This window comes from Polypterus senegalus, chromosome 6 (genome assembly GCF_016835505.1).
Source record: "Polypterus senegalus isolate Bchr_013 chromosome 6, ASM1683550v1, whole genome shotgun sequence".
NCBI lineage: Eukaryota > Metazoa > Chordata > Cladistia > Polypteriformes > Polypteridae > Polypterus > Polypterus senegalus.
Window position 1 is genome coordinate 130,117,579 of NC_053159.1, and position 15,163 is coordinate 130,132,741.

A 15,163-nucleotide genomic window follows, 5' to 3' on the forward strand; every position below is an offset into this window, starting at 1 on the left:
TAAAGAGAAAATAGACAATATTTTGTTAAAGCCAAAGGAAGCAATTCATAATAGAATTAAGCACATTTATCCTAACCGTGAAAACTAAATTAAAGTATTTTGACAAGTATGTAATGTGAATTAGTTTTATCAAACAATCAATGTAGGGCTTAGAAAGTAATTTAAGCCCTAGAGGGAAACAAAACATAGTTCATGACTGCCATACACCACATGTGCTTGTAGTAGTGAGGGTGGGACTAAAACAAACAATGCTACTCTTTAGCTATACTGCAACACCTGTGAACAAACCTTTTGTTCGAGCAGTGCTCGACGTAATGATACTCTCTGTTCCAGGTCCTTGCGCTCTCGCTCATGCTGTGCATCCGTTTGCATTTTTATTTTACTCTGGTAAGCATTCAGCAACTCAAGTTCTTGCTGCAACTGCATCTTCAGTACCTGACATTCTGCTTCTTGAGCTTCATCTAAACGAAGCTGCAAGAGAAGAGAAATGTTACTTAACAGGCTGGGCTATTTGAACCAAAGGTTCGCAGTACTATTAAGCAGGTAGTTAACAAGTTTTAATTTCATCTATAACAAATATTCATTCATCCTTTCTTTTATTTTTAAAACCAATATAAAAGTTACCGCTTGTGTCGAAAGCATTTCATTGATGCTGTGATCATACTGCTCAGCTAGGATGGCCAACTTTCGAGTCTGCTCCTCCTTCAACCTCTTCAGTACAGCTTTGTGGTCACTTTTAGGAGTTGTCTCCAGAAGGTGATTACGAAGAGCCTTGTATTGTCGGGTCTGGATTTTGCATGTGTCCTGAAACTGCTTTTTTATCTGCAGTTCCTTTGACTGAAATATAAATCAGATAGAAAGATGACACAGAGTAGAGTAAAAAAAAAACAGTTATGTATTAAAACTTGCTTTTTACATATAAGTGTAAAATCTACTCTTAATTAGCAATCAGTCAAGTAAATACAAACTTTAAAAATGAAGCATGACATGCTACTGTCTGTAGCTTAAGACTATTTCTGTTAGGTCTTATTCTCCCAGTTTGCTTCAACATTGACCGCTACATCATACTGTACAATCCAAGTGTTGACTACAGCTTTGTCTCACAATGCTGGATATTCCTTCATTTTAAAAATTGTTTCCGCTAGTGTTACTAATCCTTTCTGGCAGCAGCCATATGAGTAGAATAACCACTGCTAAAACTTCAAATAAGAATTTTCTTCTATACACAATCCAAGGAATTAGACACCTTATTCAGTAAAGCTCTAACCTTTTCAGTAATAAAATAATGGGAATTACAAAACAGAATCTTTCATTCTAACAAAAGGCCTAAACACTAAGGTTAATAGACATGAGGCTGAACAACTCAAAACCTAAGCCTGCAATAATTAAGATAACTTTATGAACCTGAGCAGGCTAAACCTTTTTCTCCTTTTCTACACCAGTAACGATTTTGTACAGTCTTGATTCTGGAAGTAACAACAGCTGAAACTTTTTATTGCAACATATCTCAACTATAGTTTTGCTTTTAATTTTAAATATGTATTTTTAATTTAAATATACCAAATATATTCATTATGAGTATCTTACTATATTTTGTTTCTCTTTTATAAAATAAATCGGCATTTATGAGAAAATAAGTTGTAATGAGCACACATGCAACTGACAATTAGATGCTTTCACAATCATTTATTACACCTCTTGAATTTAAAATCAGACGTGCAACTACTGTAAAGGAAAACTACTGGTAATCATACATCTATTACATCAACTAACAGATTTCAACAAATATCTGCTATCAGATACCACTGAATTAACCTATTAGACTTCATCTATTTTTAAGACACAGATCAGGTAGCAGTAACTCTGTCCGATACGTTTCAATTATAATACCACTTCTAACAAGAAGCAGGAATATACAGATCATTACTTGAATAAAATATTATTTATTTACAGTATCAATTAACAATTTTCACGTAAGTCTACAACGAAGAGTTTCCAACAGCAGCATTACAACTTGATTCAATACAGGACACAGAAAATAAACATCTAGTAAAGGAAATTTTGCTTTATCATAATGTTATGAGATACACGTCATATTTTATACAAAAGCTGCCTTTACTGTTTAACTTTTTAGATTATAATTTATGACTGCGACATAAAATTGGATTAAAAACACTACATGATTTAAATTCATTTTTTTCACTTGATAACTGTTTAAGAAATTTAATTTGTTGCAATTTTTCATACAATAAAGACATTTCATTATATATATGACAGCCCACTTTCCCTCTATATATTTAAGTTTTCGTTTTAATCAATTATTTTTCATCTGTTGTCCATTTATAGTTTATGGTACAAGAGAAAGTGGCCACACTGATGGATAATCCAGAACCATAAAGGCTAAGGGACTGCCTAGATAAGACACTGAAACGAAAACAAGACCTCCATGTGCAGATACTTAATTAACAAAACATTAACTCTCTAAAGAGTCTGGCATGTGACAAGGAACAATGTTGGACAAAAGCAACACGCATGTACCTTCAGGCTCTTCGGTTGCTGTCTGACCTCCATTGCATGTTTTCGCCGTAGCTCTCGCTCTCTTCTCTTATTGTACTCCAACTGGTTAGTGAGTTCCGTTTGATGTTGTAAGCGGATTAATTCACAGCGCATCTTCTGGATGGTATTCAGGTGTCTGAACTCTAATTCCTGCATTGACTCATGGTGTCGCAGCAACATGGCATGCTCAAGATCTTTCTGTGTCTGCCGCTTGTTCAGTTCCTAAATAAAGGAAAAGTGCAAGTAATAAATTAGTCTATCAGAAACACAGAGTCTGAGATTCTTTTTAAGTACCTTTTAATATTTCATGGTTAAAACAAAAATTATAATATGCATTAAATATAATTTCTACCTACAAGTAGGATTTAGCATTACGATTATTAAAGCACCACACCACACTGTGTCTTAAGCCTAAACTAACCCCTTTTGCAATACACCATTAAAGATTGAGAGTTAAAACTCCCTTTACTTTGTTTTGCATTTACATTACTAAGGGCAATAGCTACTACATCAAGAAATTAGTAACATATGGATAAGCACTGTGGTTGGGATTATCCACATCACTACAGCTTTTCTTCGCCTAACTTGCATTGCAATAACTTTTCCACCCACAATAAGCACTACAGATGTATGAGATCAATACTACATGCTATAGGGCCATTACTGTCACATGTACTAAGTTCAGCATTTTGATTCTTATTTAAATAAATCTAAATAAGGAGAAAACAGAAATCTTAAAGATTGGCAAAAATGGATAGAATGAGGATATCAGAAATAAACTTGATCCATTAGGCTTAAAAGTCAAGACAGAGGTAAATCACATATTAATCCCATCACTTAGGACAGCACTATTTCACTTAAGAAATATAGGAAAAATTAGATCCCTTATAACTTTGCAAGGTGCTGAACACTTTTGTTTTTAGTCAACTAGATTACTGTTATGTACTCCTTACAGGACTATCCAAAAAAGACATCAATTAATTGCAATTAGTGCAGAATGCAGCTGCCAGAATCTTAACTATAAAAAGAAAACTTGAGCACATCTCTCCAGTTTTAAAGTCACTACACTGGTTACCTGTGCTATTTAGAATTGATTTTAAAATACTGCTTATGGTTGACATGGATGGATGGTTGCTCCATCCTATATTTCAGAATGACTTACACTCCAATTCATAACCTTATGTCTTCAAATGATTGTCTGACTATAATTACAAGAGCTACACTTAAAAGAAACGGTGAGGTGACCTTCTGCTGTTATGCACCTAAAACCTGTAATACCTTACCAATGGCAACTCGCAATGCTAATATAGTGGAGCACTTTAAAATTTTAAACTGCTAAAAACCCTTTTTAAATATGGCTTTCTTATGGCTTCATTTTAATGTAACCCTGATATCCTGTATATGCATTTCATTATTTTTATCATGGCTCCGCGATCCTTACTAAACCCTACTTTCTCTGCTGTTCTTTTTCTGTTTTTTTGTGGAGGCTGCATACAGTCCTTGCATTGATGGATCATAGGCCAGATGTCCACATGACCATCATCATCTAATTCTTCCATGTGTAGCCTGAAAACCATAAGGACCGATTTAGATCATGTATGTTAGGTAATATGCCCAGTGGGGTCTGGGCAGTCTCGTGGCCTCGGAACCCCTGCAGATTTTGCTTTTTTTCTTCTGCCCTCTAGAGTTTTTGTTTATTCTGTCCTCCTGGCCATCGAACCTTACTTTATTCTGTTACTTAGTAATGCCTTATTTTATTTTTTATATAATCTAAAGAGTTAACTTCTGTGCTCTTTTGTGTTTATCTTTGTGCATAGTCAAGCCCTTAATTATGGCTCCAAAACGCTATAATTGCTTCAGGGGCCGTGCCCAAGCACCAACAGAAGATGTTAATGATTGCCGAAGAGGTAAACATTTTGAATATGTTGAAGAAAGGGAAAAACTACACCATTGTAGGACGCCATTACGGCATCAATGAGGCTACGATTCTTTTTATTTAAAAATATAAGATCTACGGCCGCAGTGTCCTTTTAACCAGGGTGCAAAACGAGTTGTAAGTGAATGTAATAAGGCAGTAGTCTGGATGGAATCTGCTTTAGGGATTTGGATTGAAGACTGCCAGAAGAAGAACAACGGCGGTGCTACACAGTCGCCTGAAGAGGCTCCTTTGGAAGAGCTGTAACCCTCTCCTTTGTTGTGCGGTAAAATTAAACTCATCGTTATCGGACAAGTCATTGTGTCATTGTTGGTGAGTAACCATAATTAATTTTCTACTTACAGTACTTAGTACATGTACATATTTTTAGTGTCACTGTACACACATTTACTGTATACAATTTTTCTTGCATTGTACGTATTTATTGCTGGTGGCCTGTCTATCGTAATGGCTGTAACATATGTGATATTGGAGACGCTTGATATCTTTAAAATAATATTTAGGTTTTACTGCATATAAACAGTGTGTTTACATACATAATTTCAATGAATCTTACCCAATATTTAAGAGAATACAGGGCTTATGCTGTATAACTGTGCAATAAATGTTTATAAGAGTGTGGGAGAGTTTATAAGGGCTTAAAATATATAAAAATAACCATACAAACATATGGTTTCTACTTCGCGATTTTTTGTCTGGAACGCAACCCCTGCGCCCGAGGAGGGATTACTGTATATATATATATATATATATATATATATATATATATATATATATATACTCTTTGTTATCTCAACATGGGATAAGAAACAGAAAAAATATATCTTTCACCTATCACTGCATTCTATTACTGGCAATTTTACATGATGATTGTATATAGAAATTGTGCTTTTTCCTATGAGTACTTGGCTTTTTAGACATTTGGGTCCTTTTAAATTTTGATTTACCTGGGCATGGCTTTTTGTGACTTATATTCATTTTTTCCTTTTAGATAAACTTCTGGGTGCAGGGCTATAACAAAAAGGGTATAAACTGTAAACTCTTAGAAAGATTAAACTAATGGAAAGAGGTACTATTTAAAAGTTAGGCAACATAAATTTTATTTCTTTATCTAAATATCTTTTTATTGCTTTTATTGAATTACCAGCTGTGTTACCTGACTTCACCTAGAAAAATTTGTAAGACAAGGGGCCTTGGCTGTTAATTAGATGTATCAGAAGTATTATGTAACTATCAAAGCACTTTTTTACTTCTTTTTTTAACCAGAGGCTAATATGAGTAGTTATTTGGAGTTCCTTACTCTTGAACATGATATATACAAATTGTCTAAGAGTGAAACATTTGTGTTGTAGATCAACTCTTGCTTTTCCTGGGGACTCATGCATTAACGTATTGCGTAGAACTCAAACTATAACATGACGTAAGCGCAAAAGCTGAAATGTGCTTACGCACAGAAAAATCCAGATGCAGGAATCTGTGCATTCACCAACTTCTGCGTTCTTCCGCTACATAAATCCCGGTCAGCGTGAAAAGTAACGCTTGTGGACGCGTGTGCTGTCCCACCCCAACTCCTCCCATAATTACGCCTATTTGAATATGCAAATCAATATAAATAGCCCTTAAGCTCAGCCTTCTGTGAAAAGAAAATGGGAAAAGCCCAGGGGAAAATATAAGAATTTCAGCGAATACCAAGTGGAGGCAAAGGAAAAACATACTATTTGTTGGTTTAAACAGTGGCATAAACAACAAAAGGAAGCTGATCGAGTGACATAGCGTGTTGGAGAAACTTGAAAGCTCAAGTTCACAAAGTCGCACAGTGCCGGAAATAAAAAAGTAGTTGTCAGATATCAAAGTAGTCGTGAAAAGGCGAGTCGTAGCCCACCATCTGAGTGTCATATGAAAGCTTATTAGGGTACAGAGAAAAAAAAGGCACACACTGGGAAAAAGCATGAAATGTCAACTTCAATCTCAAAAATTTCCACTTTAATCACGTAGTTTATTTTGTCATTAAAGTAGAAAATCATAAACTTCATCTTAAAATCGTTTAATTAACCAGTTTCTCAAATCACATCGTAATTAAAGTAGCACGTTAAATGCTTTGTTTTGTATTTGATCTTCTATGTGCTCTGTGTGTGTGAATCACTATGTGTTTCTTAAACCGGCTCTCTTCCTCTGACAGGACACAGAATCCATTACATTCGTGATATCACAGCCCTCTGAATAACTAAATTACTGAGATGTATACGTTATATCATTTTCATGATGATAACAGTTAAAGCACATTTAAACATGGGTTTCATGGCACACTGATTGACCTTCGATGAAATTATTTATTGCAGCAGTACTCATGGGCGGCTCTAGGCTCGTGGCGACCCTGGGCAGAGAATCGGTGGCCCCTTCGCCCGCCAAAGTCAATATGGTATCTTATGCACGGCGGATGGCCACGTCCGTTGCGGAAACTGCATTGCCACCTCGTGCTCATGACACAAGTGTTTAACTTTTGTTGAAATTTGCTGCTGCGTTTTTAGCTGTGTCGTTATTTTCTCTTTCTGTTTTATACTCAATATATATTGGTGTGGCCGCCCCTGCAGTACTGTCTCTTTCAAACATACTAACCTCCAATTCCTGTCCTTGCTTTTCTTTCTCCAAGTAACCGATCACCACACAATCAGCTCTGTAATGGACGTTAAGCCATCTGTAAGCTTAGAGCGCCGATTCTTCAAAACGTTTAAGGAACATTAAAATGTCTTCGTAGTAAATGTTTAATTATTCTATCCTTCATACCAGTCCCAGTGAAGCATACAGTGCGAGGTAGGAACAACCTTTAATTATTAACAATATTGATTATTTAAATTAAGTTAAAGTTTTATCTGTATAATATAATATATATATAATGCATTTCATCTTAAAAATTTTATCATCATCATATGTAAATACACGCTTTATAAAGTGGCTCAGGTTGTGCAATATTATAACTGTAGTGCAAGTTTACAGTGAGGTAATTCTACTTATAAGTACAGACAGTTCTACAAGGAGCACTTGATTGAGTGCGTTTAGAGCTCTTGGGATGAAACTCTTTCTGAACCGTGACGTCCGCACAGGAAAGGTTTGAAGCATTTGCAGTGTGAGAAACAGTTCAAATAGGAAGCATGGCTGAGGTAGCGTGTGCTTGATGCTGTATACCGATAATTCTGTTTCCGATCAGCTGCTCCGAGTGGTGCAGTGAGAGTAATATGGAAAAAGATGATCTGCTGTGGCTGGCTAACACTAACGGGAGCAGCTGAAAGAAGTAAAATAAGGTGCAGTGAGATTAACAACGCTAAAGCAGTTATGGTATTTAGAATAGTTTGACCATTTTGTGGACCATTATATTGTTACAGGGTAATTACAATCAGATGCATTAAACTAAAAAACAATATGTGGTTAATGTCAGTGTATTTATACAGCCGCGTCAGGAAAAGAAAGGATAATCACACAGGAACAGTAGCACTGCTTTGACGCTGGGTGCCGCCAGTCTGCAAATCCGAGCGCAGAACTTGCGTACGTCAGGGTATGAGGTACCGTGGAAATGTTTATGGGTTTACGCCAAGTTTAGGTTTTATACATCGTGATTTGAACGTGGAAAGTTCTTAAACATTTCTGTGCGTACACACCGTTTATACATGAGGCCCCTGAACTTTTCTTGACTAGGAATAATGGGGATTTATGATTTAAATATAAATTTTATTGTGTGGCACATCTTGTAAAAATAGCAGCCTCAATCAGATTTAAATGTTATGCACTGATCAGTAATCTTGTACAATCACAGATTTTAAGGTTTAGATCAAAAGCAATATACACTGAACAGTGTTTTACTTTAATTACATAGATCTTTGACATTTACAGGCTGCACATTTACATGGAGTATGCCATGAACTGAATATCTTAATCATTATACAGAAAAGATCAAATGAAAAGAGATAATATGCTAAACTGTGTATGATATCCTAGTGTTTAAAATAGAACCAAATTAGTGACAGTACTCTGTTTAGTTGACGTCTTGCTTCTTATTTCTTTTTGCTACTACTTTTATATGACTTTTAAGTTGATTGTGGATATATGTGGGTGTAAGAGGGGGTGGATGGCAGTGCTGTGCTACAGTAGCATTCGATCTTTGGGGTGTGTCGGTACACATATTCTCCTACTCTATGTTCTGTTCCTTTACTGAGCTGTGCAAGCATTTAAACTTACCAAAAAAAGTTTTGTCGCCCCTGCCTTGTACTTTACCTTGGGCTTGGATCGGGGTGGTATGATGTAGTGGCACATCACGGTCTAACCTTCAAGGGGGACACAGAGCTCTCCGCAATATTGTATATATTTCACCACAAAGCCCCATCAACCTCCACACTGTTGTTTGAAGTATATGTACTGTATATAATATACTCAACAATCCAACAGGGGACAACCCCCTTCAAATGTGTACATATTTTAATACAACAATGTGAAGAATAAGAAGTAGCCATCAGACTAAGGAATAATGCATGTTTCCAAGAAGGCAACTTGCTAAACAAGTTTTGTTCTTCCCCTTCACTTATAGTTGCAGCCTTCATTTGCATAAAGTGTCAATCCCTTACTTCACAGAGCTCAGCAGAAAAAAAAGGAAGCAGTCCTTAAGAATAAGCCACTCATAAAACATTATTACTGACAAATATAGGCAAACAAAAAAACCCCATTGGGTAATTTTCTTTTGTTATTACATTACCACATTTTAATGAAATCAGTCAAAGTATTTTTCAGATTTTGGGGTGGACCCCTAAATATTGATATATCGAAATGTTTCTTTTAAGTGGATGCTAACCCCAGATGTAGCATCCTGTCAAATTTCAGTTTTTTAATTAAACAGGATATAGGATTTTTGTTGATGAGTAAGTCAACTTTGCATTTTGTACATATCTGTATATAGATTTTGAAAACAATTATCTATTGGAGAGAGAGAAAGCAATCGTTGCTGGTAAAAGTAAGTAGAGAGTGTGCAAACATTTGTTGTTTTAGACGAAGCAGAAGTCAAGAGCTAGTACAACTACTACAGGAGATCAGATATTTGGCAATAGTCTGATTTTAAACAGCAGACATGAAGGGAGGGAAAAACTTCTTTTTACACAAAGCTATTAGCGGGGTGTTTTGAGTACCTTTTTTTTCCTTTTTAAAACATTCTACACATTTTTTCAACATAATTAACTTCATGTTTTGGGACCTATGTACATTTTTCCAACAAAGCTAAATTAATGAAAAAAATAAAACACAGGAGCACACCTTTCACAGAGCAAGCAAATTGTGAGTGAAAAACATTATAGTCGCATGTTTCTTTTCCCTTTAAGAATGTGCAATGTAAAATCTTAAACGTGAAAATGTAAATGAAACCCATTATCATTATTATGCTGAACCTATAAAAGGTTATTTTAATAATTGTCTCCTTATCCTGTTTTCTAATTTAGGCTCTTTTCATGGATAATCTTGCAACAATGTGTTTATTTTCCTTTCACAACAGCAATCATGCCTACTCTCATACAAGAGAATTGCAAAGTACAAAATACATATAGACAGTAGCAGATTCTATGTCTAAAATCAAAAGTGTTAGCAAGTACACTATCATGGAACTGTCAAGCACTGCAGGAACTTTTTTTTTGTTCTCCATTTTTAGGAGCAGTTCTTGCTCTTACTGACTGAACTCATTATATGGAATCTGTGCTGAAATTGTAAATTATAGTGACAGGCATATTTATCAAATTATTGCTTTTTTCGCACTGTGAGTAAACAATCTTTTAGAATGTAAACTTTGTAATTCTTTTCCCAAAATATGGGAAAAAACTACATTCTTACACAATATTACACCTATCCAATCCTCCTCCTTTGCTGCCACCTTCTTCCAAGCAAATTACTGGGTTATTTATATACAGTGTCAGTTTTTGCAAAAATCCCCTTTAACATTCACTTTATATGTGGAATGATTCTGAAAATAATTTAGCCAGATTAAATTTGCACTTGCCATTAAAATAAGTCTCAGTTGTTAGCTTGCGTTTATACAAGCAGTGCAGCATTATAGTTAGAATTGGAACGGGCTGCTCACAATGACCCAGCAATACACACCACACTACCATAGAGAAATCTATTGCTTTAATAATTTTGTAGGGAGTCCCTCACATATTCTCATGGTTCACTGGGGGACCTTAGAGGAAAAAAGGTTGAGAGGTGTTAAGTGTCATTGGTTTTCAGAAAAGTGCTTTATAAATACAAATGACTATTAATATCACACAATTTTCAAGGCTGTTTTAGCTCCTGCCCTTGTATTTTAAAGGAGAAAAATATTTATTTTGTTGGTATTATGGAATAGGATAAAATGTATACAATTAAACTGACTGCAGTGTAATAAAGGCTAAATGAACAACCCTCCTTTCTCTCCTCCACCAACAGGATAGAGAACCTGTTTCGATCACTTCTTGACATTGAGTGGAAAAAGTGGGGGACACTAAACCATGAACAATTCTCAATATGCCTGGAAGCTTGGCAATGACCTCCTACAACTCAAAAGTGGTTGAGAAACACTGGTTTAGGTGCATGTGTCTGTATAACTGGCTCTGTGCTCAAGGCTACCTATTTCCTGCCCTATGCCCAGGGCTACCAGCAAAAATTGTTGTTCCCACCCACGTAACCCAGGACTGGAAGACACTGGTATGAAAATGTATGTATGTGCTTAGTTTATTCCAGACATGAAATGCAAGGAAAAAAACAAGATAAACAAACAAACAAACAAATAAATAACACACTAAACCTCTGTAGGGCAACTGCAACAGAAGGCAGGCGAGGACTGGTGAATTATATCACAAAAATCCAATCTAGTGTACAAAGTGTAAGGTTTCTCAGTGTCTTGTGGAAAACAAAATTGTTTCAAAGAGTGACATGAAAAATAATTTTGAAAGTAACAGTTTCGAAGAGAACATAATTATATGTTTATAGTTTACAAGTTATTTACTATTTGCTTTAATGTTGTATAAAGTGTTTGTTTTGAGAGTTTAAGTGGAAGAGAATAACCATTTCCAAAAAGGGGAACAAAACAGTATAATGTTGCAATGTTATGGGAAATGATATCAAAACTTTATATAATGATATCTGACAGATTGAGGCACAAATGAAAATTGATTCCTGGGATGTGCATCATAAAATGTCTTGGTTATATACTGTAAAATTCAGTTTTGTGGAGAGAAATTCCTATAGCACTAAATTTGTTTTGTGTTTTACTTAGTTGATATTGCTTCAAACAATGGCCTTTAATCATATACTTTGTTTTATAAATGTGAAGTGTTGTACTTGCTACTTTTCAGCCATTTGCAGCTGCTTTATTACAATAAAGGAATAATAGCTATTTTTGGTAATGTAATTTAGGTGTAATAATGTCAAAAAACCCTTAGTGCATAAGAGGCTAAGAAATTTTGGTTGTCTATATTGATTTCCATTTCTTGACAAGAGAGAGGATCCAGTCATTAAAGGAAACGGACGTGTTGATTAGCACATGCAAGAATTCAACAGCATAAAACAAAATGAAGACCCTGTAAACTAACTGGGAATGTACCAACACACTTTCTCAAATGGCCTAAATGACTGAAAACAAGATTACAACAAACCAGATTTTTTAAAGGAACACTTGTATATCAGGCTGACAGTATTTGTATTAAATAATTGGGGATGCACAGTTCAAAAGGTAGCTTTCTGACAGATATGGTTAGAATCATTCTGCAATTTTCTTTCCCAAGGATGTTTATTCTGTAAGTGGAGGTTTATTTCAAACAATTTGAGCTTAGGAAGTTGCCGACACATAATATTACTACAGTATTACTAGAACAGAGTGAAATCTGTGTTGTATGTTGCAGTGCTACAATGGGTGACCTGCTGCATAAGGTTTATTGTCTTAAATAATGTCTTTTGTATTTAAAATAATTATGTGTTATACTTTTATTTACTGATGCTACTGGTATTGTTGAGTGATAAAATTTGAAAGTTTTTGAGGACAGGGCTTATTTTGGCTTTTCAGAATCATCAAAAATAAGTGTAGTGTTTATACAAATTAAAAGATTAAACAGGTGATTGTTCACTCTGTTATAAAACAGACATTTTTCCACACATTCAAAAAACTTTAATAATTCATGTATCTTTTAGCTAAGATGCAGGCTTCGAAATAGCTTCATTCTGACTACACTGCACTTCCTCCACAGGTACTCTGTTTCTCGCAAGTGTAGAGAAAGTGCACTAAGTGATACAGGACTAGCAAATCTGAAGAACATTAAATCTTTCAATGGTCAGAGTCCAACGGAACTGCCAAGGAAAATATTAAAAGCCTTTATATTGGAAGATTTAAATTCAGTATTGCAATGACAAATTTCTCCCATCCCTTAATGTTTTGAACTATGTTTTCCATTACATATGAAACAATTAAAACAATGGAATCAGGTAAGATCAATACTGGAAAAAGGGTACTATATATTTTGGCAGAATAGCAACAATGTATTGATCTGTATATAAAAAGCATAATTTGATTTTTGTTGATAAAACTTTTGAAAAAAGGTAGACACTTATTTTACATCCAGTGAAGAATGTCCATTAAAAGTTATATGCCCAATCTTGAACTTAAAATATGGGGAGAAAATAATCACAAAATACAAGAAAATACGTTATTAAATACAAAACTAAAACTGTTCACAAATACAGATTATAAATTGCTACAAGAAGAAAAGGATATTAACTAAGAGATCCATAAAATTCTGGTGGAGAAAAGATTACTTCTGCCAGCTTACAACACTACAAATCAGGGCTTAAATCCATGTCAGCCACTGCACAATGCACATCATAAGCATTCAAATATAATAATTTTTAGGACATTTCCTGTTTAAGGCATCTCCGTATAGTGTTAGTAATTTGTAACAGCAAACGGCAATTTGATAAAGTGAGTCATTAGATTGTTATTTTTTCTTTTCACAAAAACACCTAAAATTGTAAACTTTAATTGTTCAGGTTAAACTCTGTTACTTACTAATGAGCACAAATATTCTAAGATTTTATACACAATAGGGCTATCAGAACAAACTTTTATAAAAAAAAAAAATCTTATTTGAAAGAAAATATTGACAAGAGTTTTTGTTTTTTTTCCAACCTCACAATAATTCTGGCTTAGAGTTACTCCCAACACCCTACGCTACAATACTTTTTGCATATCACTTCCAACATTAGTATTCAAACATTTTTTAATTGATAGTTTGGAGAGATTGTTTTTAATACACTTCTCTGCATTTTGATTAATGGGTGTACCAACAAAGCATGGTAAAGCCTTCTCCAACACACAAGGAGAAATTGTTTTACTCCTGACCCCATACCCTTTTCACTCATGAACCTGAGATCCCTGATTTGCTGTTGTAAAACCATTAAGTTTTCATCAGAGAAAACAAAACATGGCTTTCTTTCTCATTAAACCTAATGGAAAATAACTGCCATATTTCTGATTTTCCTGTTATACTGGCCCTTTTTATAATTTTGCCTATTTTGCTTGTTTTATGTATGTAGAATATTGCAATATTTAAGTTGCTGTTAATGAAAGTGTGTGCCAAATAAAATATTGGAAGCGGTCTCCCCTAGACTTTCTCGTATACTCAGATATGGGGATGGATATCTGAGGAATAAACTGCAAGACAGTGATTATATTTTTATATTATGTACATTAAAGAACCATCAACAACAAATCAAATTAATAATATATTGAACAATTATTATAAAAGTAAAGTTGAAGAAATTGGACTCTGCAGACATAATGGTATTTTCAGACTCAGGGAGGTCTAAAACGTTGAGTCTCATCAAAATCTTGAAATGGAATTTTTGGAGGATTCCAATACTTTCCCAATACTTCGTATACAAGAAAATCAGCGAGGTTTAAAACATCAAGATTCACCAAATCTCAAATTTTTTGGACAATTACAATACTTTCCCTATACTTCATATACCAAAAAGTAAAAATGTAATGAGGAGGAAATACTTAAAGATCATCATAATCCAGCATTAAATACTTTCAGTATCTCTTTTTGTAAAACGCAAATCCAGTCACTGTGCCCCAACTTATATAAAATACACATGGGCAGCACAGTGGTGCAGTGGTAGCGCTGCTGTTTTGTAGTAAGGAGAGTGGAGTTTGCATGCTCTCCCCGTGTCTGCATGGGTTTCTTCCCACAGTCCAAAGACATGCAAGTTAGCTGTATTGGCAATTCTAAACTGGCCTTAGTGTGTGGTTGGGCATCTGTGTGTTCGCCCTTGCGCCATCCCTGTTTTTGATCCTGCCTGAGATAGGCTGACTGACTGACAGATGGGCAGTGACTTCATGTGTTTTGCACCCAAAGTCCAGAAAGGTACGCAGCTGAATGAAGGGTTGTTGGAGTGCACACGATGCATTACAGGCATGTAAAGCATACCAGCTTCACTTTTCACCATGCACAGAAAATTCTTTTTTATGGAGGAGCATCATGAATCTTAAGTGCTACATGCGATGCACCACGAGCAAAAAAAGCAAAAACATAATAATAATAATGAGGCATGGGGTAGACATTTACAACTTTTAACTTACCTTTGAATATTTACTTAATTTAAATACAAGTATTG

The 15,163-nt window shown here is 34.9% G+C and overlaps 2 protein-coding genes across 2 annotated transcripts in view; one reads left to right on the forward strand and one right to left on the reverse strand.

The window, feature by feature from the left end:
* Nucleotides 1-11,786, forward strand: part of LOC120531616 (protein ABHD15-like) — a 31,090-nt gene extending 19,304 nt beyond the window's left edge. Inside the window, exon 3 of the mRNA XM_039757197.1 lies at nucleotides 10,943-11,786. The gene's annotated coding sequence lies outside the window, so the exon portion shown is untranslated. The remainder of the gene's footprint in view (nucleotides 1-10,942) is intronic.
* Nucleotides 1-15,163, reverse strand: part of taok1a (TAO kinase 1a) — a 245,509-nt gene that overhangs the window by 8,083 nt on the left and 222,263 nt on the right. The window contains exons 18-20 of the mRNA XM_039757195.1: nucleotides 2,539-2,778; nucleotides 625-837; nucleotides 289-471 (exon numbers count right to left, since the gene is read on the reverse strand). Of these exons, the coding sequence (XP_039613129.1) occupies nucleotides 289-471; nucleotides 625-837; nucleotides 2,539-2,778 (636 nt within the window). The remainder of the gene's footprint in view (nucleotides 1-288; nucleotides 472-624; nucleotides 838-2,538; nucleotides 2,779-15,163) is intronic.